General features: G+C 48.8%; 1 protein-coding gene across 1 annotated transcript in view; it reads left to right on the top strand.

Annotated features, from left to right (window-relative positions):
• CRAT (carnitine O-acetyltransferase) overlaps positions 1-22,718 on the top strand; it is a 55,301-nt gene extending 32,583 nt beyond the window's left edge. Inside the window, 9 exon segments of the mRNA XM_060250644.1 lie at positions 1,063-1,237; positions 6,377-6,555; positions 8,375-8,475; positions 10,430-10,549; positions 12,443-12,565; positions 14,398-14,533; positions 17,411-17,473; positions 19,702-19,839; positions 21,856-22,718. Of these exon segments, the coding sequence (XP_060106627.1) occupies positions 1,063-1,237; positions 6,377-6,555; positions 8,375-8,475; positions 10,430-10,549; positions 12,443-12,565; positions 14,398-14,533; positions 17,411-17,473; positions 19,702-19,839; positions 21,856-22,071 (1,251 nt within the window). The 3' untranslated portion in view covers positions 22,072-22,718.
• The last annotated feature ends 4,902 nt before the right edge of the window (positions 22,719-27,620 follow it).

Raw genomic sequence — 27,620 nt, 5'->3', positions numbered from 1 at the left:
GAGGTAGATGAAGATATTGGATTTATATCCCGGCCTCCACTCCGAAGAGTCTCAGAGCAGCTCACAATCTCCTTTACCTTCCCCCCCACAACAGACACCCTGTGAGGTAGATGAAGATATTGGATTTATATCCCGCCCTCCACTCCGAAGAGTCTCAGAGCGGCTCACAATCTCCTTTACCTTTCTCCCCCCCCAACAGACACCCTGTGAGGTAGATGAAGATATTGGATTTATATCCCGCCCTCCACTCCGAAGAGTCTCAGAGCGGCTCACAATCTCCTTTACCTTCTCCCCCACAACAGACACCCTGTGAGGTAGATGAAGATCTTGGATTTATATCCCGCCCTCCACTCCGAAGAGTCTCAGAGGGGCTCACAATCTCCTTTCCCTTCCTCCCCCACAACAGACACCCTGTGAGGTAGATGAAGATATTGGATTTATATCCCACCCTCCACTCAGAAGAGTCTCAGAGCGGCTCACAATCTCCTTTCCCTTCCTCCCCCACAACAGACACCCTGTGAGGTAGATGAAGTTATTGGATTTATATCCCGCCCTCCACACTGAAGAGTCTCAGAGCGGCCCACAATCTCCTTTACCTTCCTCCCCCACAACAGATACCCTGTGAGGTGGGTGGGGCTGGAGAGGGCTCTCACAGCAGCTGCCCTTTCAAGGACAACCTCTGCCAGAGCTATGGCTGACCCAAGGCCATGCTAGCTGGTGCAAGTAGAGGAGTGGGGAATCAAACCTGGTTCTCCCAGATAAGAGTCCAAGCACTTAACCACTACACCAAACTGGCTCTCTTAAAAGTGCCACTGGACTCAAACTTTGTTCTCCCTGACCAATAGAACCTTTAAGACCAACAAAGTTTTATTAAGCATGTAAGCTTTTGTATGCATGCATACTTCATCAGACAATGGAATGGGGTACAGTGAGCGGAGCTACATATAGCTGGTGGGCAGTGGGTAAGAATGCAAAGTGGTACAGAGTTAGAATCCAATGTCAAAATCGTACCACTTGGCAATCATTCGCCTTATTGCAAATGATTGTTCCTTTCCTCTCCAGTTCTTTGAGCTCGATGTATACAGCAGCGACGGCAGTCCTTTGACCACCGACCAGATCTTTCTGCAGCTGGAGAAGATTTGGAACACCTCCCTCCAAACCAACAAGGAGCCCATCGGGATCTTGACCACAAACCATCGCAACAGCTGGGCCAAGGCCTACAACAACCTCATCAAAGGTCTGTCTCCTTGCCCTTGGAAAGCTCTCTAGCAGTATCATTATCCCCTCCCTTACCAGCTGCAGGGTTTGCTGGGCTACCGCTGAGCTGGGGAAAAAGACCCACTGGCAGGCCTCAGATTCGGCAGGAGCACAGCTGCTGAACCATGCTGATGGTTCCCCCTTTTCCTCCCCACCTACCTTGTCCATTGAATAGGAGGTGCAGCTGCATAACAATCTCTGGATCAGGAGAGCGGGCAGCCAGCCAGCCACCAGGGGCTTTGCCACGCCCCCAGCAACCCTCATTAACCCCCGGATAAGCCCATGCCACCCTTTTTCCACTTCTTATGTGATTTTGGGCAGCGGGTGGCTTGCTGGCCTTTTGACTGGGGGGTGACCCAGGAGAGCCCCAGGCGAGTGAAGCCTGCTTGGGCTGACTGGATCTCTAGCCAGCCTGAGCAGGCCTTGCTTGCCCAGGGCTCTCCTCTCTTGTATCAGGTTGCTTTTGGTGGGAGGGGGGGCGGCCAGCATATGCTAATGAGTTGTGCTAATGTGCTCCGCCACCTATTTTTCTACAAAATGACCCCTGGTTATAAAAAAAACCCCACTGAGGTTGGATCCAAAGTTGCATTCCTATTTAAAGAAGACACTTCCTTCAGCAGAAAGTAACCTTTCTGCTTCCAGGGAGTTCTCTGAAATGGTTTCCCATCTCCTAGAGCAGCACTATTCAAAGATCCGTGAGCTGGGAGTGAGATTGGGGTGGCAAAAACGTTCTGTTCCTTTGACAGAAGCCCCTGCCTTTAATGGAAAACCAAGTCTAGATTTCCTGCTTTGGAGGAATATGGAGAACAGAAACAGGCCCGTGTCATTTTCCTGGCAGATTTTGATCCATTGTGGTAGTGATGTTATCAGGCTGCTCAGGCTCATCTCTTTATGGTTTGTTGGCGTTTGGGACAAAATTGTGGTAATCCGTTTTCCCAACAAAAGATTCAAGTCATTTAAGCTGGCATTGAAATTGCTGCTCCATTGGCTTATAATTGGTGTAGAGTAAAACTACCATGAAAGAAAGAAACAGCACAGGAAAACTAGCAAAGAAGATAGATTTGAAAATGTACAGCCATCTTGTACAAAAGCAAAAAGCAAGTGAAAATGTTGCATTAGTACTGACATTTCCTCAGTTCTAGTTGATGATAATTCTCACTTTAGAATACGCAGGGCTCACTTTGTAGCAGGAGCTCCTTTGCCTATTAGACCACACACCCCTGATGTCCTCCAAGAGCTTACAGTAGGCCCTGTACTAAAGCCCTGTAAGCTCTTGGAGGATTGGCTATATCTGGGGAGTGTGGCCTAATATGCAAAGGCGCTCCAGCTGCAAAGTGAGCCCTGAGAATACTACTTAAAATGTGCATTAGATGCATAAATTAAATGCATATATTGTAAATGTCAAGACAGTGTGCGATTGCAATAAAAAAGGCCAACACCATGCTGGGAATTATTAGGAAGAGAATTGAAAACAAATCAGCCAGTATCATCATACCCCTGTATAAATCGATGGTGTGGGCTCATTTGGAATACTGTGTACAATTCTGGTCACCGCACCTCAAAAAGGATATTACAGCATTGGAAAAAGTCCAGAAAAGGGCAACTAGAATGATTCAAGGGTTGGAACACTTTCCCTATGAAGAAAGGTTAAAACGCTTGGGGCTCTTTAGCTTGGAGAAACGTCGACTGCGGAGTGACATGATGGAGGTTTACAAGATTATGCATTGGATGGAGAAAGTAGAGAAAGAAGTACTTTTCTCTCTTTCTCACAATACGAGAACTCGTGGGCACTCCATGAAATTGCTGAGTCGTTGGTTAGAACGGATAAAAGGAAGTACTTCTTCACCCAAAGGGTGATTAACATGTGGAACTCACTGCCCCAGGAGGTGGTACGGCTACAAGCATAGCGAGCTTCAAGAGGGGACTGGATAAAAATATCGAGCAGAGGTCCATCAGTGGCTATTAGCCACAGCATATTGTTGGAGCTGTCTGGGACAGTGATGCTCTGCATTCTTGGTACTGGGGGCGGGGGGGGGGGCAAAGTGGAAGGGCTTCTAGCCCCACGTGTGAACCTCCTGATGGCACTTGGGGTTTTTTTTGACCACTATGTGACACAGAGTATTGGACTGGACGGGCCACTGGCCTGATCCAACATGGCTTCTCTTACGTTCTTAACCTGTATGTTAGGCAGGATAGTACATTGTCTCCATATAGGAGGTGGAGAGACAGGCAGAGAAGAAGCAGCTTGCCGAATGAATTCATGTTAAGAGATGAGCTGAAACCAGAACTTCCTGATTTCATGTTCTTGGCCTCAGCATGCCATCAGCGATTCCACACATCATGTGCTGTGAGAAATGAATGCATTAAACAATTTCAGGCTTCTGTGGGCCCAAAGGCCCCAACCTGTGAGGAGGCTGCCAGTTGCCTCCCTGCATGATTCATTCCTCTGGTTTTTCTGTCTTCCAGTCAGCGTCCACTGGAGGCAAGTAATCCTAACATTTTTAGTTTGGCTGCAGCTGAGTCAGTCAGTCAGTCAGTTCCAGTACAGATGCCCAGTGAAATTGCTTGCTTTTGGAAGAAGCTGTATGGTGAATCTCTGCATGAAACTCTGCATGAGTTTCTGCATTGGGCAAGCTTTCTTCCAATCAGAAGATCCATCTAGAACAGGCAGATACAAAAGTGGGAGCTCATGTATGGGAGGCTCTCAATTACACACACTAAAACTGTTGTGGGGGAAGAAGATATAGGAGATTGTAAGCCGCTCTGAGTTTCTGATTCGGAGAGAAGGGTGGGGTATAAATCTGCAGTCTTCTTCTAAAACAAAACCTTGCGAGCAAGAATAATAAAAAACTCTAGGTGATAAGACCCATGGATTTGGTAGCCTGCTCAACAGTGACACTCACTTGGGGGAATTTGGTCTAGTTCTCTTTCTGCTTGACTTACCTGGCAGAGTTCTTATGAGGATAAAATATATTTGGGTAGACTCTGTATTCCTTGAGCTCTTTGAAGGAAGAACAATATGCATGTGGAATAAAATAAATTATCTGGAACTCAGGTAAGGTGCCTCAGAACTTCCGGCAATGGCTGCTGAATTTGGACTAGAGGTAGCCAAAGGGTGTGTTCTTGGGGCCAACCAAAACAGAACAGATAGTTCTTCATGTAGAAAGCTATCATGCCAGGGAAAAGCCTGGAAACCATGTCCTTGAGAAGCTAGTTTTCCATTTGCAGGGGTTTAAAAAAATGTAGGCATATTTGGTCATGACCATACCTGCCCTGGAAACCACACGTCGATTGAATTCCTCAGTGGCAACTCGGCTGTAGGCTCTCTTAGATATCTCACTTCAGGTTCTCATGGCAACAAAGGTGCAGGATAAATGAAGTAAAATGAATAAAATAAAAAATAAATACCATAATTCTCAGGAATGGGAAGGTCTAATGCAGGAATTCTATGGGCACTCATTTATTCAGCCGTCTTCCCACCATGAAGAAAGGATGAAGGAGCTGGGGATGTTTAGCCTGGAGAGGAGGCGGCTGAGAGGTGATAGGATCCCCATCTTCAGGTACTTGAAGGGCTGTCCTAGAGAGGATGGTGTGGAATTGTTTTCTGTGGCCCCAGAAGGTAGGACCAGAACCAGTGGGTTGAAATTAAATCAGAAGAGTTTCCGGCTCAACATTAGGAAGAACTTCCTGACCATTAGAGCGGTTCCTCAGTGGAACAGGCTTCCTCGGGAGGTGGTGGGCTCTCCTTCCATGGAGGTTTTTTAACAGAGGCTAGATGGTCATCTGACAGCTATGAAGATCCTGTGAATGTAGGGGGAGGGGTTTGTGAGTTTCCTGCATTGTGCAGGGGGTTGGACTAGATGACCCTGGAGGTCCCTTCCAACTCTAGGATTCTATTAGGAAGAACTTCCTGACCGTTAGAGCAATTCCTCAGTGGAACAGGCTTCCTCGGGAGGTGGTGGGCTCTCCTTCCATGGAGGTTTTTTAACAGAGGCTAGATGGTCATCTGACAGCTATGAAGATCCTGTGAATTTAGGGGGAGGTGTTTGTGAGTTTCCTGCATTGTGCAGGGGGTTGGACTAGATGACCCTGGGAGGTCCCTTCCAACTCTATGATTCTATGAAACTAAGCCTAGCTCATGGCAAATCACTTGAGTTCCACCTGTTTTGCATAAGACACGAGCCAGTAAATCTTGAAGAGGGAGTCAGGATTGTGGGCTGGCTCTAAGTTCATTTTTCTGCTAACTGAAGGTGCTTCCAGCAGCAGAAGAGAGCATTCCTGCCCCCTCTCTTCCCACCATGGCCCACTGATCTCCCCAGACCACTGCTCTTGGGGAACGGGGCCCTCAAGAATGGCAGGAGGGGGCGGATGGGGGGTCTGCAGTAAGAAGGGGGGTATAATACAGTGCAGGGGTGGCCAACGGTAGCTCTCCAGATGTTTTTTGCCTACAACTCCCATCAGCCCCAGTTAGCATGCTGGCTGGGGCTGATGGGAGTTGTAGGCAAAAAGCATCTGGAGAGCTACCGTTGGCCACCCCTGAGTGGGCTCAAAGCATGGAGGAGATGAGGTTGCAGTGATAATTGCTCTTTATGAAGTTACAGCATGGGAACCACTGAACTAGAAGACTGCTGAATTGGGCCAGCTTTATACAGTCCTGAGTTCCCGCGCTTGAATGCCATTGGATCACTTGAACCAGCAGGGGGCTTCTGATTGGGCCAGGGCAGCGGGGATTTGGGTCCTACTGCCCGTTGTTCTTGAGTCCCCAAGCTCAGTTCTACAGGCTCCCATGAGCCAGGCAGGAACACTGGTAGAGGAACATAACAGGAGTCCACATACACAACGGGGCATTTGCAGAAATTCTCCCTCCTGTTTTTAGTGTAAAATTCAGTCTAGATCCAAACTTCAGCAAGATTTAAAATTATTGGAAAGCGAGACTCTTTTGCATTTGCTTTCTGCTTTAATACAAACCTTTGTGCCTCTTCAGGTGCATGGGGTGCCTTTTCCTAGCACTGAGCTGGCTTCTGATTCGCTGGCGCCTGGGCAGCACCCGTGTTCTGCTGGGGATGAACGGGTGGGGAGTTTAGTCTGACCTCCCTCTTCCTTGTCCTCCTCTTCCCAGACAAGACCAACAAGGAGTCCGTGCGCTCGATTGAAAAAAGCATCTTCACTGTTTGTCTGGATGCACCAATGCCCCGGGTGTCGGACGACGTCTATAAGAGCCGAGTGGCGGCCCAGATGCTGCATGGCGGGGGGAGTCGCTGGAATAGTGGAAACCGCTGGTTTGATAAAACTCTTCAGGTGAGTGATGCCCCTGGGAGCTGGTGTAGTGTAAAAGTAAAGCTGTGCAAGCACCAGTCGTTTCCGACTCTGGGGTGACGCCGCATCACGACGTTTTCACAGCAGACTTTTTACGGTGTGGTTTGCCATTGCCTTCCCCAGTCATCTACACTTTCCCCCCAGCCAGCTGGGTGCTCATTTTACTGACCTCGGAAGGATGGAAGGCTGAGTCACTCGAGCTGGCTACCTGAAAACCCAGCTTCCGCCAGGATTGAACTCAGGTCATGAGCAGAGCTTAGGACTGCAGTACTGCAACTGTACCACTCTGCGCCATGAGGCTGCCGTCGGTGTAGCATAGTGGCTGAAAAAACAACCCTGTAATCCAGGAGGCTGCCTTCTCAATTTTGGCATAGACTTGCCTTGGGCAAGCCTCTTAGTTGTGCCCAGTTCATTTTGCTTTATTTCTGTATCAGGAGCGAGGGAGTGATCCGTTCCCAGAGAAGCCTTGTTTGGAGGAGGCAATCCCAGGGCAGCTTGGCATACAGAGTTGCAACAGGCAGCCTCATTCACGAGCAGTTCATTCTGCAGCATTTCTGCATCAGGAGTGACTGAATGATCCATCCCCAGAGGACCCTGGTTGGGAGGAGGCAAGGACTGTGCATACAGGGTCACAACAGGCAACCTCATTCTGCTGCGTTTCTGCATCAGGAGTGACTGATCCAGTTGCACCCAGCACTGAGATATATCAGAGTTTATTTCCCAATTGAGGCTGATAGACGGGAGGTGCAGCAAGGTCATGGAGAGGAAAAATGGGCAACCTCTGCGTGGATTAAAAATGTTGCACTCACAAAAGCCTTGAAACAGCTTTCCTGGTCCTCCAACACTACTTGTACCATTTGGGGATTGCTGCTTTCAAACACTAGCATAGAAGGGATAAAAGGAAGTCCTTCTTCCCCCAAAGGGTGATTAACACGTGGAATTCCCTGCCACAGGAGGTGGTGGCGGCCACAAGCATAGCCAGCTTCAAGAGGGGATTGGATCAACATATAGAGCAAAGGTCCATCAGTGGCTATTAGCCACAGTGTATTGATGGAACTCTCTGTCTGGGGCAAGTGATGCTCTGTGTTCTTGGTGCTTGGGAGGGGCAACAGTGGGAGGGCTTCTAGTGTCCTGGCCCCACTGGTGGACCTCCTGATGGCACCTGGTTTTCTTGGCCACTGTGTGACACAGACTGTTGGACTGGATGGGCCATTGACTTGATCCAACATGGCTTCTCTTGTGTTCTTATGTGACACAGAGTGTTGGACTGGAGGGGCCATTGACTTGATCCAGCAAGGCTTCTCTTATGTTCTTATGTGCCACAGAGTGTTGGACTGGATGGTCCACTGGCCTGATCCAACATGGCTTCTCTTATGTTCTTATGTGACACAGAGTGTTGGACTGGAGGGGCCATTGACCTGATCCAACATGGCTTCTCTTATGTTCTTATGTGACTCAGTGTTGGACTGGATGGGCCACTGGCCTGATCCAACATGGCTTCTCTTATGTTCTTATGTGACTCAGAGTGTTGGACTGGATGGGCCACTGGCCTGATCCAACATGGCTTCTCTTATGTTCTTATGTGACTCAGAGTGTTGGACTGGATGGGCCACTGGCCTGATCCAACATGGCTTCTCTTATGTTCTCTTATGTTCTTGTGTTCTCTTGCTGTGCACAAAGGAGGCGGCCTCTGCCTTGTTTTGCTGACTGCGGTGTGTCTGTCACATTCTCCCGGCAGCGCCTCACACCCAAGATTCCCTTCTTTCGGCTAACGCCCACACTGTCACTCTTTGCCTTGCAGTTCATCATTGCAGAAGACGGCTCGTGCGGGTTGGTGTATGAGCACGCTCCCTCGGAGGGCCCCCCCCTCATCGCCCTGGTGGATCATGTTGTGGAGTACACGTAAGGCGCTGTCACTTTTCCGTAAGGGTGGAGGGGCCGTGGCTGAGTGGTGAAGCATCCACTTGGCATGCAGAAAGGCCCAGGTTCAATCCCCAGCACCTCCAGTGAAAAGGACCAGGCAGAGAGCGACATGACCAACCTTTCTCTGTTGGAGAGCTGCTGCCAGTCTGAGTAGGCCAGCAGTTCCCAACCTTTTTGGCACCAGGGGCCAGTTTCGTGGAAGGCAGTTTTTCCATAGGCGTGGGGGGGTGGGCAGCATTGGGGTTTTGGCCGCCCCTATCCCTGCCCCCCCTGGGGGTCTAAATGGGGAAAGGCTGGGGCTGCTTCTACCACCTCCCCTGCAAAGGGAGGCAGCCTCCAAGCGACGCCATGCCACCTCTTTCGGGCTCGGAAGAGGGCACTTGCTGATGCACCATGCCACTGCTCTCAGCTTCCCGTGTCTGTGCCATGCCTGTATGGATCAGTGCTAACAGGCCATGGAGCAGCACCGGTCCTGACCCAGGGGCTGGGGACCTCTGGAGTAGACAATACTGACCTTGATGGACCAAGGGCCTGATTCAGTATAAGCGGGGCCTTTTTTGAGCAGGAACGCACAGAAATGCGTTCTTTTCTTGCGCTTTCCTGACCTCCCATAACGTGGCAGCATCACATCTGTTTTCCCCTCCCCCTGCTAGCTAACATGAGATGACATCGCATCAGAAGAAGAAGGTTGCAGATTTATACTCCGCCCTTCTCTCTGAATCAGAGACTCAGAGCGGCTTACAATCTCCTATATTTTCTCCCCCCACAACACGCCCTGTGAGGTGGGTGGGGCTGAGAGGGCTCTCAAAGCAGCTGCCCTTTCAAGGACAACCTCTACCAGAGCTATGGCTGACCCAAGGCCATTCCAGCAGCTGCAAGTGGGGAATCAAACCCAGTTCTCCCAGATAAGAATCCACACACTTAACCACTACACCAAACTGGCTCTCATTAGGGTGTGCATGGATGTCATCTTATGAACATATGAAGCTGCCTTCTACTGAATCAAACCCTCAAAGGTCCATCAAAGTCAGTATTGTCTACTCAGACTGGCAGCGGCTCTCCAGGGTCGCAGGCTGAGGTTTTTCACGTCTACTTGCCTGGACCCTTTTTAGTTAGAGATGCCGGGGACTGAACCTGGAACCTTCTGCTTACCAAGCAGATGCCCTACCACTGAGCCACCGTCCCTCCCCAAGGTATTTTCTCATGTATTCCATTGCCCAGAATGAACTCTTCAGTACAGACCTGTCCTGTTCTTCTGCGCTTTATGTTTATGGTCCCATCTCAGAACTTGGTGTGGTGTAGCAGCCAGAGCGTCAGTCTAGGATGGGGTGGCCAAACTTGTTTAACATAGAGCCACATAGAATAAACATCAGATGCTTGAGAACTGCAAGACATGAATGCCAGATGTTTGAGAGCCACAAGGCAAGGAAGGAAGGAAAACAGATGGGGGAGGGAGTGAGGAGGAGGGACGGAGAGGTGGAAAGAAAGCATATTAAAAGATTCCTCCAAGTCACCGGCTGGCTTGGCTTGGAGAATTATTTTAAAGAGACACATGCCGACAGGGCAGTGGGGGCTTTGAGAGCCATACAATATGCGTGAAAAAGCCACGTGTGGCTCCTGAACCACAGTTTGGCCACCCCTGGTCTAGGATCTGGGAGACCCAGGTTTGAATCCTCACTCTGCTGTGGAACCTTGCTCTTTGCCTAACCTACCCCACCAGGGGTGCTGTGGGGTAAAGATGGAGATGAGAAAAATTATGTAAGCTGCTCTGAGTTTTCATTAGGGATTAAAAAATTGGGGGTATGAAATAAGTAAGTAGAAATGAAGCAAGTGAGGATGTAGCTTGGAGCTTCTTGGTGGTAAGGCAGAGATATTAATGTACAGAGGGGGCAGAATAATTGTAACCATTTGGTGGTGGTTGTTTTTTTGGCAGGAGGAAACCTGAGCTGGTGAGATCTCCCATGGTTCCCTTGCCGATGCCCAAGAAGCTCCGATTTAACATCACCCCGGAAATAAAGAATGACATTGAGAAGGCAAAACAGAACCTGAACATGTGAGTTGTAAAGGGGGAGGGACTTGACACAGGGAAAGTGTGAAAGAGGAGTCACTTAGAAACCCCACCCTCAACCAGGGGTGGAATTCTAGCAGGAGCTCCTTTGCATATTAGGCCACACACCCCCTGATATAGCCAATCCTCCAAGAGCTTACACGGCTCTTTTTACAGGACCTACTGTAAGCTCTTGGAGGACTGGGTACATCAGAGGGGTATGTGGCCTAATATGCAAAGGAGCTCCTGCTAGAATTCCACCCCTTCCCACAACTATGCCCTGCTGTTTGGTACAGAACCCTGAGAAGTTCCTCTGCCTTTCCTTTTCAAGTAACTATGAAAACAAACAAAACCCCCAAGTTTCTAGTCCCCATGCCTGTTAAACTCTAAGGTTCTTTTCCCTGTAAACTTGAAATGGCTATTTGATCCTATTTATTTTGCTGCCCTTTTCTTTCTTTGTTTAACCTTCATGCCATTTATATTTAATTATCAGTGCTCATGAGTTCATGAAGATAGATTGAGGTGGACTGCTGAAGCAGTAGACTAAATGAGTCCAGCAACCAGGGCTGGCGCATCCCGGTAGGGCAGGTAGGCGGCTGCTTAAGGCGCTACCTGGCCTCAGGGGCAGTCAGCAACACCTTCTCCCCGTTGCCCCTGGAGCCCCTTTCCCACCACCCCTTGCCTCCTGCCTCTCTGCCACCTTCCTCTGCCTTGCCACCTACCTGTGGCAGGGAGGTGACAGCAGCAGGGAAAGGGCACCGGGGGCAGCACAGCACTGGGTGCGCTTGGAGGCGCTTGGAGCCCTCTCCTTGCCTTGCAGCGTGAGCCGTTCTTGTCCAAATACCTTCAGCACAATGTCTTCGTCAAAGAAAAAAAATTAATTTGCTTCTTAAAGAGAGCCAGTTTGGTTTAGTGGTTAAGTGCGCGGTTAAGCTCTTCCCCTGGAGAACCGGGGTTGATTCTCCACTCCTCCACTTGCAGCTGCTGGAATGGCCTTGGGTCAGCCATAGCTCTGGCAGAGGTTGTCCTTGAAAGGGCAGCTGCTGGGTGAGCTCTCTCAGCCCCACCCACCTCACAGGGGGGTCTATTGTGGGGGGAGAAGATATAGGAGATTGTAAGCCACTCTGAGTCTCTGATTCAGAGAGAAGGGTGGGGATATAAATCTTCAATTCTTCTTCTTAGAAGATGTTGACACTCAAATTATTGTATGCATTCAAAATTCTTAGCAGAAGTTTATAAAATTACGTCCAAACACACCACTCACTGTATCTTAATTGTTGGACGCCTATTCCTTTGATCTGTTTCTGATATTCTACTGATTTATATACATGTCTGGCTTGTATAATTGGCTATTTTTTACATCAACTGTTTCAGGCCTTTGTTTTTAATTATCTGTCAATGGCTAGTTATCAGTCAAACTCTGTTGTGTGTTGGCAATCTCCCAAGCTTTCTTTCTTTCTTTCTTTCTTTCTTTCTTTCTTTCTTTCTTTCTTTCTTTCTTTCTTTCTTTCTTTCTTTCTTTCTTTCTTTCTTTCTTTCTTTCTTTCTTTCTTTCTTTCTTTCTTTCTTTCTTTCTTTCTTTCCTTCCATGTTGGATCAGGCCAATGGCCCATCCAGTCTAACACTCTGTGTCACAACGTGGTCAAAACCCTGGTGCCATCTGGGATCCACCAGTGGGGCCAGATCTCCAGAAGCCTTTCCACTGTTGCCCCGCAAGCACCAAAAATACAGAGCATCCCTGCCCCAGACACATAGTGTTCCATCTAGACCTTGTGGCTGAGAGCCACTGATGGACCTCTGCTCCAGATGTTTATCTAGCCTCCTCTTGAAGTTGTCTGTTTACAGCCACTTCCTGTGGCAGTGAATTCCATGAGTTAATGACTCTTTGTCCCTTTGCAGCATGGTACAAGACCTGGATATCAAGGTGCTTGTCTTCCACCACTTTGGGAAGAATTTCCCCAAGTCAGAGAAGATCAGTCCGGACGCTTTTATCCAGGTTGCTCTGCAGCTGGCATATTACAGGTAAGTTTTAGGCAAGAGGGTGGGGCACTCAGCTTCTCCCAAGCCTGAGAACATCAACAGTTGGATTTTATTGTTCTGGCAGCCGTTTCTCAGGTTGTAGCAACAGGTGGACTCCATTCAGACATTGTGCCAGATCATGGTTTCCACTAACCGTAATTACCAGGGGTGGGATTCTAGCAGGAGCTCCTTTGCATATTAGGCCACACACCCCTGATGTAGCCAGTCCTCCAAGAGCTTACAAAAAAGAGCCTTGTAAACTCTTGGAGGATTGGCGACATCAGGGGTGTGTGGCCTAATATGCAAAGGAGCTCCTGCTAGAATCCCACCCCTGCTAATTACTAACCCTAGTTTACAAACAATATCTGAGATTTCTACTCATCCATTTTGGTTTCTGTCTTTCGTTCATCTACTCCTAGCTTCCTGTGCTGCATTCTCTGTGTGGAGAACCACAGCCATGGCTGTAACTCATGAATGGTCCAATCCAGCGGGGCTTTTATATCCATTCATGAGTTACAGCCATGGCTGTGGTACAGCATCGTGTCTCATATACTAGCCAGCTAGTTCCTCTGCAGAGCCAACAACAGGGCAGAGAGGCCAAAGCATTCACAAAAACATCGGAAGAGCCCTGCTGGATCAGACCAGTGGTCCATCCAGTTCAGCATCCTCACACAGTGGCCAGCCAGTTCCTCTGGGGGGCCAACAACAGGGCGCAGAGGCCTTCATAAGAACATCAGAAGAGCCCTGCTGGATCAGACCAGTGAAGGTCCATCTAGTCCAGCATCCTGCCTCACACAGTGGCCAACTACTTCCTCTAGAGTCTAGAGCAGGGGTGTCAAACTCATTCGTTATGAGGGCCAGATCTGACATTAATGGGCCGGGCCATATGTGTACCTATTTAAGATTAGGTAGCGGAGATACAAACTTTATAAAGGACACAAACACAATTAAAGATTTTTTTTTAAAAAAAAGAAAAACTTAGAATAAAGCATGCTTAAAACATTAGCAATCATTGGTCTTAAAGGTCCTTTCTTTGTATCTTTCCCATATGATCCAGAGAACTGGACAAAGGAGGCTGTGGCTCTTTCCTTCCTTTCTCAGGGGGGCCAGAAAGGGGAGGAGCCTCAGCCAACAGAAGGAAGAGAGGCTTGGCTCAGTAGCTCTGCTGCGCAATTGAGAGAGCCTGACAAAGCAAGTGTTCCCTCCCCCCTTCCTTCCCAAGGGAGGAGCCTCAGCCAATGGAGAAAATAGGTTTTGCTCTGTAACGCCTGTGCGATTGAGCAAGCCTGGCAAAGCAAGCTGTGATGCAGAAGGAAGCAAGAGAGAAGGAGAAGGAAGCAGATGACAGCCAATTGCTTGGGGGCCTGATAGGAGCCCTCCGAGGGCCTGATTCAGCCCCCGGGCCGTGTGTTTGACACCCCTGGTCTAGAGGGCCGACAACAGGGCAGAGAGGCCAAGGCCTTCATAAGAACATAAGAAGAGCTCTGCTGGATCAGACTAATGGTCCATCTAGTCCAGCATCCTTTCTGACACAGTGGCTAGCCAATTCCTCTGGAGGGCCAACAACAGTGGCTGGGGCCTTCCCTGCATGTTGCCTCCTGGTTTTGGGATTTAGCGTGGTGTAGTGGTTAGAGCAGAGGTGGCCAAGGGTAGCTCTCCAATGTTTTTTTGCCTTCAACTCCCATCAACCCCAGCCAGCATATAGCATGAGAAAAGGAACTGTGTACTGTGAAGAAGTCTTCTCTTTTGCCTGTCTGCGTCAATTATTCTCTCTCGCTCTGTTTCTTTGAAGTACCAATTCCCATTCATTCTGAGTTGTTGTCTTTGTCTTTTAGGATGTATGGGCAGTCCTGTGCCACTTACGAAAGTGCCTCTCTCCGGATGTTCCGCCTGGGTCGGACAGACACAATCCGTTCTGCCTCCATAGACTCCGCCGTGTTTGTGGCCACCATGGATGATGCTGGCAAGCAGGTACCAGATGGTGCTTGTGAGACTTCCTCACATGAATCTGCTTCTTTTGGTTAAAGACCATGAGATTCTTGTCTGAGTGGGTCAAGCGTAGCAGAAATAAGGCAAAGGTGTTGGAAGGCAGCAACAACGGTTTCTCCAGTAAGCAAATGATGATCTCCTATGATTTTCCGAAAGAAGGTTCTTGGAAGATCCTGCTCTTGGAAAAACTCCCTTCCTATAATATAGTGGGTTCTTAGGCATTGAAGAGGCGAGGTAGAAGTGATAACAAGCTCTTTATTGCAGACGGCATGGTAGGTGGCTGCACTAACAAGACTGAGGACTGGGCCAATGGGGCCAAACTTATATACATCTCCGGGTCCCACGCAAGCACGTTATTGGGTCATTCAAACCAGCGGGGGCTTGTGATTGGCCCAGGGCAGCAGAGATTTGGATCCTGCTGCCTATTGTTCCCAAGTCCCCAAGCTCAGACCATATGGCCCCAGTGAGCCAGGCAGGAACACACAAGTCTTCAGTTGAGTCCACAGACAGCAACATAACCTTGATTCTCATACATAACACTTCCTAACAGAGGGGTGGGGGGCAGCTGAGTGTCCGTTACCCCATTAATCCCTAAAAAATTCATCAGCTGATGGAGAGACGTGCTTTGTACATAATTGGATAAGTAGATCCTCAGCAGGCCTCATTTTGGGCAGGAGCTCCCAGGAACAGAGCTCCGGAACCTCTAAATTTTATTGTGCTCTTTCTTACCCCCCCCCCCCAAAAAAAATTACTAGTTTCTGGAATTCATTGTTCAACCCCCCCTGTGAGAATTTTCCTGAACTCTTTAAGATTTGACTGACTTTGTAATATTTTTCCCCACCAAAAAAATGGGAAAATAACTCAAATATCTAAAGCAGACAGATGGAAGTCTCCCTCGTGCCACTGTGGCCGCATGGGAGAAAGTAATTTAAAAAGTATGATGGGAGTAAGGTTTTATGATGACAATTATAATTCAAGGAGCATTTTAGGGTAGATGCTGAGCAGATAAAATTTAGTGCACTTTCCGGTGATGTCAGGGGTGCGTGGCATATGCAAATGAGTTGTGCTAATGAGCTCTGGCACCTCGTTTTCTACGAAACGACCCCTGATTCTCAGCATTTATCCAGCTTTCAAAGTGCTTCAAGGTGCATTATTCCATTGGATTTTTTTCAGTGTCACTGTACTGTTATTCCCATAAATCCACACTTATGGGAATAACAAACAAAGTTTGAACTCTCCTTCCTTCTCTCTTCAGAACATATTCTCATGTCTCCAGTGCTGTGCCTGCTCTTAGCTTGACCTCAGCGGAGGGGAGGGGAGGGGAGTGGAGTGGAGAGGAGGAAGGCTGGTACTATGCTTGCAGAGAGCCAGTTTGGTGCAGTGGTTAATTGCGTGGACTCTTATCTGGGAGAACCGGGTTCAATTCCCCACTCCTCCACTTGCAGCTGCTGGAATGGCCATTTGCAGCTGCTGGAATGGCCATAGCTCTTGCAACGGTTGTCCTTGAAAGGGCAGCTTCTGGGAGAACTCTCTCAAAACCACCCACTTCACAGGGTGTTTGTTGTAGGGGAAGGAGATATTGTAAGCCGCTCTGAGACTGATTCAGTGAGAAGGGTGGGGTATAAATCTGCGGTCTTTTTCTTTAAGTATTTCTTGCAATCTCAGCTCCCGCAGAACAACCTTAGCTAAAAATGTCCATTTGGTTTCTGGGAGTTGGACTGCATTCCATGAAGATTGCTTGGTGCAGCATGCACGGTCTTGCCAGTAAAGGAAAAGTTCCATCCATCCCTGCCGGGGTACCTATTGCAGAACAGACTTAGAGCCAGTTTGGTGTAGGCAGAGGCAGTTTGGCAAAGGTTGTCCTTGAAAGGGCAGCATCTGTGAGAGCCCTCTCTGCCCCATCCACCTCACAGGGTGTCTGTTGTTGGGGGAGAAGATATAGGAGATTGTAAGCCACTCTGAGTCTCTGTCCTTGAAAGAGCAGCTGCTGTGAGAGCCCTCTCAGCCCCACTCACCTCACAGGGTGTCTGTTGTGGGGAGAGAAGTTATAGGAGATTGTAAGCCGCTCTGAGTCTCTGTCCTTGAAAGAGCAGCTGCTGTGAGAGCCCTCTCAGCCCCACCCACCTCATAGGGTGTCTGTTGTGGGGAGAGAAGATATAGGAGGTTGTAAGCCACTCTGAGTCTCTGTCCTTAAAAGAGCAGCTGCTGTGAGAGCCCTCTCAGCCCCACCCACCTCACAGGGTGTCTGTTGTGGGGAGAGAAGATATAGGAGGTTGTAAGCCACTCCGAGTCTCTGTCCTTGAAAGAGCAGCTGCTAAGAGCCTTCTCAGCCCCACCCACCTCACAGGGTATCTGTTGTGAGGAGAGGAGATGGTAAGCCACTCTGAGTCTCTGATTCAGGGAGAAGAGTGGGGTATAAATCTGCAGTAGTTCTTCTTCAGGCTTTGTGCCCGTGCTCATGGATTCCCAACATTGTGCCCATAGGCACCATGGCTTCTGCCAACACTGTTTCTGGCATCCACCGAGTGCTTTCAGAAAGTGGGTGGAGCTAGGTTCCAAAATGCAATGTGATGACTTCATCCAGAAGTGATCTCATTGTGCCACCAATGTCGTGCAGTGACACCCAAGTTTTTGGGCAAAACTCTGAGGTAAAATCAGGCTCAAACCATAGAGTTTTGTCAAAAAACTATAGCATCACCACACAATGTTGGTAGTGCAGTGACCATCACTTCCAGGTGTGTGGCAGAAGCCAATCAATCCCCCCACCGGTAGAAAGGTACCACCTGGCAACCCTATGCAGTGTGGGTGTCCAATTGGAGGGGAGTAGGCATCACCATCTGTGCCGTTTGATCTCCCCAGGACCAGGAGAAGGCGGAACTGTTGAGGAGGGCAACCCAAGCCCACCGAGCATATACTGATCTGGTGAGTGACTCTGTCAAGATCCCTTCTCCATAGCCCTTTTGTTATGTACTGGACTCTGTGTTTGGCAGGTTGCTTTCGCTCGCCCAGATTCAGTGAGACGCTTTGCTACACCTTTGAGACCTTGGAGAGCCGCTGCCAGTCTGAGTAGACAATACTGACTTTGATGGACTGAGGGTCTGGTTCAGTAGAAGGCAGCTTCATATGGTCATATATAAGAGCTAGCAATTGCAGATTTCTTATCCTAGTGCCTGGAGAAGCCAGGCCTTCCAAAAATTCTTTGGCCTCTGCAGTTATTTGTCCCCCACCAGTGGTTTTTCTGCCTGAGGTCCCCTCACCTCGCTCACACGCAGTTGCACTCTATTGATTCCTTCTTTTCACGTTGTCTTTTACGTAGGTATTTCCATCCTGCTTTTCTCTCCCCTGGAGGGGGGGTGGAATGACTCTATGCTGCTTACAAACGAAACAGTAATTTATATAATTTAGGCCTGGTTCTGCAAGGCTGGCTCACTAAGGGCCAAGAGCTTTTGCATTTGCGCCTGCAAGAGTGGAGCAGGGCCTTGCATCCCTAGCCATGCCTAGGCTTCAATACCTGCAACAGAGGAAGAACCGAAGCTCAGCCTAGATCCCATTCAGCTGGCCCAAAGCTGTTCCTCGCCTTCCTTCCCGGACCAAACCGGTTTTCTCTTTAAAAGACCTCAGGAGATGATTGGCATGTGCAGGGATATATCCTAGCGATATGGAGCATGAGCTGATCTGGTTATAGTTAGTTCCGCATGGTGTACTAGTTAATGTCCATCTATAACCAGATCAGCTTGGGTTCAAATCCCCAGTCAGCCAAAAACTCACTAGGTGACCTAGGGGCAGAAAGTCTGATTTCACAATGAATCTGGTTGTAATTACTATGGGGTAGAGCTGCAATAAGGGCCCGGGGGCAGAGTGGTCAGCTGCAGTACTACAGTACAGTGGTCAGTGCTCTTGACCTGAGTTCGATCCCGGCAGAAACTGGGTTCAGGTAGCCGGCTCGAGGTTGACTCAGCCTTCCATCCTTCCGAGGTCGTTAAAACGAGTGCCCAGCTTGCTGGGGGCAAAGTGTAGACGGCTGGGGAAGGCAATGGCAAACCACCCCGTAGAAAGTCGACTGGTGCTTGCACAGGGGATTTTAAAAAGATAAAGGTAGTCCCCTGTGCAAGCACCTGTCGTTTCCGACTCTGGGCTGATATCGCATCATGACGTTTTCACGGCAGACTTTTTACGGGGTGGTTTGCCATTGCCTTCCCCAGTCATCTACGCTTTCCCCCCAGCAAGCTGGGTACTCATTTTACCGACCTTGGAAGGATGGAAGGCTGAGTCAACCTGAGCTGGCTACCTGAACCCAGCTTCCGCTGGGATTGAACTCAGGTCGTGAGCAGAGCTTAGGACTGCAGTACTGCAGCTTTAACACTCTGCGCCGTGAGGCTCCAGCCCAGGGGATTACCTTTACCTTTTTTTAATAATTCAGCGTGGCATGCCCTGCAGAAACTAAACAAGTCTGGTAGAGCACAAGTGTCGTCCAAGAGTGATTTCCACAGGATGGGTGCCACAACTGAGAAGGCTCTTCCCCTGGAGACAGCTAAGCAAGTCATCCTGGTGCCAGGCACCTGGAATTGGCCCCTAGACCAGGGTTTCCCAAACGTTTCCCCCCGTGGCCCAGGGAGAGCAGCGGCAGGCAGAGCGGGGCGGGGAGAGCAACGGCGGAGGCAGGGAGAGCAACGACAGGGGGCAGAGCGGGGCGGGGAGAGCAACGGCGGAGGCAGGGAGAGCAACGACGGGGGGCAGAGCGGGGCGGGGAGAGCAACAGTAGCGGAGGGCAAGGCAAGGAGAGCGAGAGTGGGGAGAGCAGGGCAGGTGAGCAACAGCAGTGGCGGGGAGAGCAACGGTGGCGGTGGGCAGAGCAGGGCGGGGTGAGCAACGGCGGTGGCAGGGAGAGCAACGGTGGCCAGAGAAGGCCAGGGAGTCTAATGCAACCTGGTATTGAGGCGCCCATGGCCCGGTACCGGGTCGGGACCTGGCAAATGGGAAACGTTGCCTTAGACGATAACCAAAGGGAGCCTATGGGGTGGGGATGTAACGAGAGGCAGTCCTGTAGGCATGAAGGTACCGGACTGTTAAGGGCTTTGAAAAGCCTCTTGCTCCTCCCTCAACTCCAGCTCTTTTCTTTTCTTTTTTTAAACCCTGCCTCTCCTCTCCAGGCGATCAGGGGCAACGCAATCGACCGCCACTTGCTGGGCTTGAAGCTCCAAGCCATTGAGGACCTCGTGAGCATGCCCGAACTCTTCATGGACACGGCCTATGCGGTCGCCATGCACTTCAACCTCTCCACCAGCCAAGTGAGCCATGGCTCTGCCTTTGGGGCAGGCGTAGAGGGCTGGACGGTTGCACAGACTCAGTGGGTTTTCAGCAGGATGGCTGCCTGGCTAGAGCACTTGGGTCCTGAATTTGGGATCTCTGGCGAACTCTGGTGTTTCACTTCCTGTTAGGGTTGCCAATCCCCAGGTGGGGGCAGGGGATCCTCCAGTTTGAAGGCCCTCCCCCCGTTTCGGGGTCATCAGAAAGCAGGGGTGAGGGGGGGATTTCTGCTGGGCACTCCATTCCCTACGGAGTCCAATTCTCATAGAGAATAGCAGAGAATTGATCCGCGGGTATCTGGGGCTCTGAGGGGGTTGCATTTTTAGGTAGAGGCACCAAATCTTCAGCATAGCATCTGGAGCCTCTCCTCAACCCCCCCCCCCCCAGTTTCAAAAAGATTGGGGCCAGGGGGTCCAATTCTATGAGCCCCAAAAGAAGGTGCCCCTATCCTTCATTATTTCCAATTTAAGGAAAACATTTAAAAGGAGCACCACTTAAAAGGAGCACAGGGGCATTGTGACTGCCAGAACTCCCTTTGGAGTTCAATCATGCTCGTCACACCCTTGCTCCTGGCCCCACCCCCAAAGTCCCCAGATATTTCTTGAGTTGGACTTGGCAACCCTACTTCCTGTTGTTGTCAAAGCAACAGGGTGATGAAGCAATCTTTTGAAATGTGAGTGGCGGAGAACCAAATCTGGGGAACGGGTGGGAGAACCACAGGGGTCCAGGAGAGCTTTCACTGGGGCAGCAGTGGGAGATGTTTCAGTCCCGCTGATGGATGCCAGTTGCTTTTGAAGAAATGAATGTCAGAAGGTAAGAATGAGAGCTGCAGCCAAGCAAGAGTAGTCAGTCTGTCTGCAGCGTGTGAAATGGAACCGAATCCATACGAACAGCTTTTGCCAGAATAAACTCGTGGGCATTCGATTAAATTGCTGAGCAGTCAGGTTAAAATGGATAAAAGGAAGTACTTCTTCACCCAAAGGAACATATATGGAATTCACTGCCACAGGAGGTGGTGGCGGCTACAAGCATAGCCAGCTTTAAGAGGGGGTTAGATAAAAATATGGAGCAGAGGTCCATCAGTGGCTATTAGCCACAGTGAGTGTGTGTGTGTGTGTATATATATATATAATTTTTTTTGGCCACTGTGTGACACAGAGTGTCGGACTGGATGGGCCATTGGCCTGATCCAACATGGCTTCTCTTATGTTCTTCAAGCTACTGTGATTCCAAGCTCACTTCATCAGATGCAAATGAGATTGAAAATGCATCAGCCCCTTATACTGATTATATTCTGACCAATACTCCCTGTAAGCCATGGAGTCTTGTGAGCAAAAATTCTACTTCGCGAGCTACCAGCATTAAAGTTGTGAGCTATTGCATGAATTAGTTTGCTCTGGGGCCTTTTTTCCTGAGCTAAGAGAGAAATGTGTGAGCTGGAGGCTAAAAACCCATAAGCTAGCTCACATTAACTCAGCTTAGAGGGAACACGGAGTCTGACCTGAATATAATTGCTGATCGATCTTCACTCTCATTTGTATCTGACAGAAATGAGATCAGACTCACAAAAGCTTATGCCCTGGGAAATTTTGTCCATCTTTAAAGTGCTACTACTGGATCTGGATTTTGTTCTAACACAGATGTGGCCAAAATCGTTTCACACAAGAGCCACATAGAATAAACATCAGATGTCTGAGCGCCACAAGACATGAAAGTTGGATGTTTGAAGAAAGGAAGGAAGGCAAATAAATGGGGGAGGGTGGAAAGAAAGCAACTTAACTTGAAAAGAATTCTCCAACTCACTGGTAGGCTCGGAGAAGTGATTTAAAAGAGAGAAATGCCGATACGGTGTTGGGGACTTCGAGAGTCACACAATATGTGTGAAAGAGCCACATGTGGCTCCTGAGCCACAGTTTGGCCACCCCTATTCTAACACAACTACCCATCTGAAGCAAAAATTCTGTATATTTTTCTCTTCCCACCGCCCCCCCCCCCAGGTCCCTGCAAAGACGGACTGCGTCATGTGCTTTGGCCCAGTCGTCCCAGATGGCTACGGCGTCTGCTACAACCCCATGGCTGAGCACATCAACTTTGCAATCTCGGCCTTCAACAGCTGCGCTGAAACCAACGCCGCTCAGCTGGCGCATTACTTGGAGAAGGCCCTGTTGGACATGAGGCTGCTGCTCCAGTCAAGCCCCAAATCCAAACTCTGAGAAAAAGAAAAATGCAGCCAAAAGCCAACCCAGGATGTAGCCTTCCGATCTGGGTGCAAGTTTTCCCCACCCACGATCAGAAGGAAACAGGCATGTTCGGTGCCCATCCCTGCAAATTCCTCGGATTGCAAAGAGAAAAAGAAATGGATGGAACGAACTGAGATCTGAGAAGCACTTCTTCTGAAGGGGGACTGGCACTTTCTGTTTCTTGCTGTGGAAAGAAGAATATATCTAATGCGCCCTTCCTCCTAGAAGCTAATTCTTCCAGTAGACTGCTGGAGAATTCATTTTTTGTGTGTTTGATGTCCAGGCCAATGTTGATAAGCAGAAGAATTGCCTTGAGGCTTCCTCTGGGCTTTTCTACTCCCCCAGATTTTCCCGAGGGTCTCTGGGGGTCTTGGTCCCCAGGCAGTTTTGTGCCTCCCCAAGTGCATTCAGGGCTGTCAAATGAGAGGTAAGGAAATCGCATCCTGCTAGGATCCATTTTGGTGCTCATCTAGACAGAGGGGTCCATCCAGCCTCCTCTTCCCCAGGAGTCGTATCCTCTGTGCCCTTTCGCCACACGTAGTCTTCCCCCTCCCTCCCTCCCTGCTGCAGTCTGCCCCTGGAATTGTTGTGCTGTTGAAAAAAATCTGTTCTGAAGCATCTGTCAGTATAACGCCTCCTTTTTTGGTAGTTCTGGCAGTTTTGGCATCGGAGCATAAAAGTTTTGTTTGAGGAACAAGCAGGCTTTCGTTCTGTTCTGCTGCGAATGTCTGGGTTTCTGCTTTTTTGAGGTGCCGGTGTGTGAATATCAGCAAGGCTAAGCTTCTCGTTTCTTTGATTAGACTTTCAAACAGCCTTGGCAGCCAGCAGTGGAAGAAAAAACGATGGGATGCTGTGCCACTGATTGATAGCGATCCATCACGGACCCAGATTCTAGAAACCTAGACATCCTCCAGCGTCAGGGCTTTCCGTTTCCCCAGGCATAAAATAGCACGGTATTCTTGCCGCTTTCTGGTTTTAACTTGTCTGTGAAATGACATTACGGTGGAATTATGCACATTTGTGCATCTGTTAGCAAAAAGGAAATGGTTTCTGTTGATGTTAATGATACAGCAATGCTGCCCCATGCAGCCGTTAACCGCGTGGGGTAATTATTACTCCGAGAATGCCTGGAATGTTAATTATGAGAGAAATTTAAAATTCGGCTTTTTAACAGCCCAGCAGTCTGGCACATATGGCACCTCGATCCTTAGGATGCCAAGTGGGCAGCGCAAGTAAACGTTTGAGGAGAGCCAGGGGAATAGCTGGTTGTTTGGGGGGGGGGGGGTACCCTAGGATTTTGGAGAGATTGCTGTCTATTCTGGAAATCTTGCAGTTACACTCTTCTAAATCCACTCAAGTCAGAAAGAAAGCCACTTTGCTTAGAGTTGCACATCGATAACAACTGTGCTCTCCCCACCCCCCCATTATTGCATATATCTGAAATCTGGGCCTTTTTGAGTGTTTCAGATTTGGGAATTCACAGCCTCTTCAGAATAGTTCGGGTTGCATATTGGATTGGTTGCAGTGGAGACTTTGCAAAGGTTTACTGAATTACTGAGTTGAACGACAAGCTATAGGCTCCCCCCACCTCCTGTACTTAAATCCTACTGATGCCATGAGTTGAAAATGTCAGCCCAGTCATTTGTAGTTAAGAGCTTTCTCCAATGCCTTTTATGAGAACCAAACCAGATGTTTAAAAGAGAATTTTAAAATCCAGTGGCTGCAACAATCGTACTCTGGGATTTGTTGCATGCTTTATTTTGGGGTTTTTTTTTGTTAATTTATATTCCGCCCTTTCCCACGAGTGGGCCCAGGGCAGATAACAATAAAAGTTAAAACAATTAAAAACGACAAGCTAAAACCATAGGATACAATAAAACAAACAACGTATATGTCTCAGGCAGCAGTTTCCGATTGGGCACAGGGCTTTGTTTGTAGAACAAGCCCAGCAGGAACTCGTTTGCCTATTAGACCACACCCCCTGATGTCACCATTGTTTTACATGTTTTTGTAGAAAAAGCCCAGCAGGGACTCATTCGCATATTAGGCCACACCCCCGACACAGCCAGCTGGAACTGCGTTTCTGCACAAAAAAAACCCTCTGTGTGTGCGTGTGTGAGGGGGTGTGGCCTAATATGCAAATGAGTCCCCGCTGGGCTTTTTCTACAAACAAAGCCCTGTGTGTGTACCCATAACAGTAGGCCCCGAGATGGAATAAAAAATTAAGATAAGATTAAAATAAGATAGCATCATGACAAGTAAGGGAGGCCAAGCAAATGGAAATAAGGCTGTCCGCTGCCTCAACCGAAGGCCTTGCTTCTAAACTAACATCTGCAGAAGCGTGCCTGCACACAATAGCTAATACCCAGAAATACCCTGGAGTCAAACCTCATTCTTTTGCTTCAGCCCAACACAGCCACGCACCGGAATTTGCTCAAATGCTGATGGACAGCAGTCACACCCAATGATGGTGTTTCAGGGCAGCAGAGAAGCTGCTTCTCCCAAGCCTGGGTGGATGGTCCTTCTGGGGAGGAAACGCCCTTCAGGGGCTTGTTTTCTGGTGTTAGGCAACTGGCACTATGCTCTCCAGCAAACATACAGTTCTCGATGCTGCTGTAGCCGCACGTGACCCTGTTCTCTTTCTGCAGTCCAGCCTGACCTGGGGGCTCACAGGTCTTTTTCCACCATTACATTCTTGAGATTGACATCTCTTGCTTGGCGCAGACCCCCTTAGGAGTTACGCAGCACTGCTGGATTAACAATTAATCCAAGTAAGCACTGGCCTGTGGGCCCCTATGCCTTTAGGGGCCTTGGGCTGGCTTTCCTCCCAGGTTTTCCCCCTACTTGGAGCCCTCCCAGCCTGCACACGCAGCCGGCAACTGAGCCACTCTTTGCCTGACTTGCTTGGTGCGGCCGATTCTGATGTCATCGCCAAGTTTGCCTCTCTCTGCCTCTCCCCCGCAGCTTTGTCAAAGGGGATTTTTGAGAAGGGGCCTGCAGGCTGCAGTTGGGGCACAGGCAGTGGGGGGCCTGTTCCAGCTCTGAGATCATTTGTGAGGGGGGGGGCCCCCCCAAGATTTTGACTGCCTAGGAGCCTCCGCAGGGTTTAATCCGGCACTGCCACTGCCCCAGAAAATGCTACCCAATTCGCAGCATCTCTGGCACACTTCTGTGCCTCCCCATTAAGGGGCACTGCTCCAGAAACAACCATGTCCCAGTCATCTCCCAGCCTCCATCAAGGTCTCAGCCTTACCAGAGGAAAGGATTTTAGCAGGGGAAACCTCCTCTCCAGTCTGTGGCAGGAGACGGAAGTGACTGAGGTTTCCTCTTGTCAGTCCAGTTTACGTTTTTGCCTCAAGAAAGATGTCGTAGTGTCTTAAACCGTCCTCAGCCGCCAAATTGTTACACAAGCAGAATGGTATCATCTGTAGAAACTGGTTCCCAAAGTGGAAAAGGTTTGGAGTCAGTCGGCTTAGAAGAAGGAGAATTGATCATAGGATCATTAAATAGATTTTAAAAAAAAATGTTATTCCCAAACAGTTGGGGAACTATTCATCTGTGATGTACTGGAAGCAAGGATTTCCATGTTCTGGATTTGGGTCCATGATTGACCATGGTCTGTTTTGTTTTGTTTTTTAACTGACCAAGTCAAAAAATTTGTAAGTTTTGTCATGTTTTTAACCCTAGGGTGCCCTAAAGGTGCCTTTTTTTTTAGACAGGGGGAGCTAACTTCACATTAAAAACTTTGCCAAAGGAAAACACATAGAGATGTTTGGCTGAAACTGGGGAACAGGAGACTTCAGAGGAACAAGTTAGGCGTTTTTAACTAAGTTGTGGATTTCAGTGGGACTTAATTACATCAAACAGCAGTCCCAATTTCTTTGGGGTTTAACTTTCAAGCTCTCTGGATTGCACAATAGCAGATAGCACAATACACAAATCCCTGTTAGGTGAACAAGGTGCTGACGGCTTCTTTGGGTTAAAAACAAATGTCACTGCGATAGTCTCCCTGCTCCAAGAGAAGCCAAACTGGAGTACCATACTTAAAATGCCTTTGAAGATGGAGTGAAGTGCCTTTGAAGATGGATTAAAAGCAACCTAATTGACCTGGGTGGGTTTGGCTGGTTCTGCCATCCTTTTTCACACTACCTGACCTAACCAAAGAAGGTTATTTCAGTGCCTTGAGAGCACTGGGCATTTGATTTCAACAAGATTCTAGTCCATATGGCCATACAAGGTATGGCATAATGGCAGCAGCTGCTCTGTCAGCAGCCAATACATACAGGATTCCCAGTGGTTGCGGAAACGTTTCCTCTGCCGCTCTGCAAATTAGAAGAAACAGAATAAGCTCATCAGAGCGGAGAGCTGCTTAGTGAGGTAGAAAATTCAGTTTTTATTGATGCATTTTTGGGAAGTGAGAGACAGAAAAGGCACAGCTCTGACTTTGGCCTCTCTGTACTTCCGCCCAAGTATTCACACTTTCAGGTGAGCTTTTCTGTGAAGATATATTTCTTAGGGCTTTGGGGAATGCCATTCTGACACACAAACACATCCCTTGTGTATAGTCCAGTGTTTGGAGGCCTTGCTTGAACTGAGGTAGAGCAGAGACTTCACTGCAGGTTATAGTATAGGGAGAAAGGGTAAAAGTGATGATTGAGACCTATATTTTCACCAAATTTCAAGTGTATTTGATGATATAAAGTGCCAATAAATACAATCCGGTATGTTTTAGGAGGTGATGTTATTATGAAATATCCTACCGATATTTTCCCTGTGCATAATCAGAAACACGAGGAGTCGGCCTGCTAGAAATGGAGCTTTTGAGGGACAGCTTGTCCACCCAACATGTCCCTCAGTATACTCTAATGGTTCTCTATCCTTTTAAATTTTCTTCATTAGCCTCGCCAAGGCTACTGGAATATCATTCCCACCTGGAGACAAAATGGCTGCTGCTTCTACCCAGCACTTTTTTTATAGCAGGAACTCATTTACATATTAGGCCACATCTCCCTGATGTAGCCAATCCTTCAAGAGCTTACAGGCTCTTCTCACAGGGCCTACTGTCAGCTCTTGGAGGATTGGCTACATCAGGTGTGTGGCCTAATATGCAAAGGGCATCCTGCTGCAAAAGCTACCTAAGTGGGAAGGAGATGTAGAGGGAGGTTTGGGAACTTCACCGGGGCAGAGGTTGAAAACTCACCGTCCCCAGCCTGTTCATCAGCTCGGCTCTGCCTTTAGAGTTTTGGTCATGCCAGACTGTGACAGAATGTCGAATGTGTCTTAAGAAATGTTGGAAGCTGGCTTTTTTTTTTTTTTTAAAGCTAGGACACACACACATCCTGAGCTAATAACCTGATAAGCCTATACAGAAACTCACCTGTACAGCTAACGATTGTTCAGAATCTCTCACCACCATTTGCCACTTGCTTTGTCAAAAGCTCCTGCTTTACATTGTTTTTAGGAAGCTGCTGACTTGTGTGTCGTCCAGCTTGTTTTAAAAGGGTGCATTGGAAAACAGGTGT

This window comes from Heteronotia binoei, chromosome 12 (genome assembly GCF_032191835.1).
Source record: "Heteronotia binoei isolate CCM8104 ecotype False Entrance Well chromosome 12, APGP_CSIRO_Hbin_v1, whole genome shotgun sequence".
Taxonomy (NCBI): domain Eukaryota; kingdom Metazoa; phylum Chordata; class Lepidosauria; order Squamata; family Gekkonidae; genus Heteronotia; species Heteronotia binoei.
Note: the sequence above shows the minus strand (reverse complement) of the source record. Positions and strands in the feature narration are given on the sequence as shown.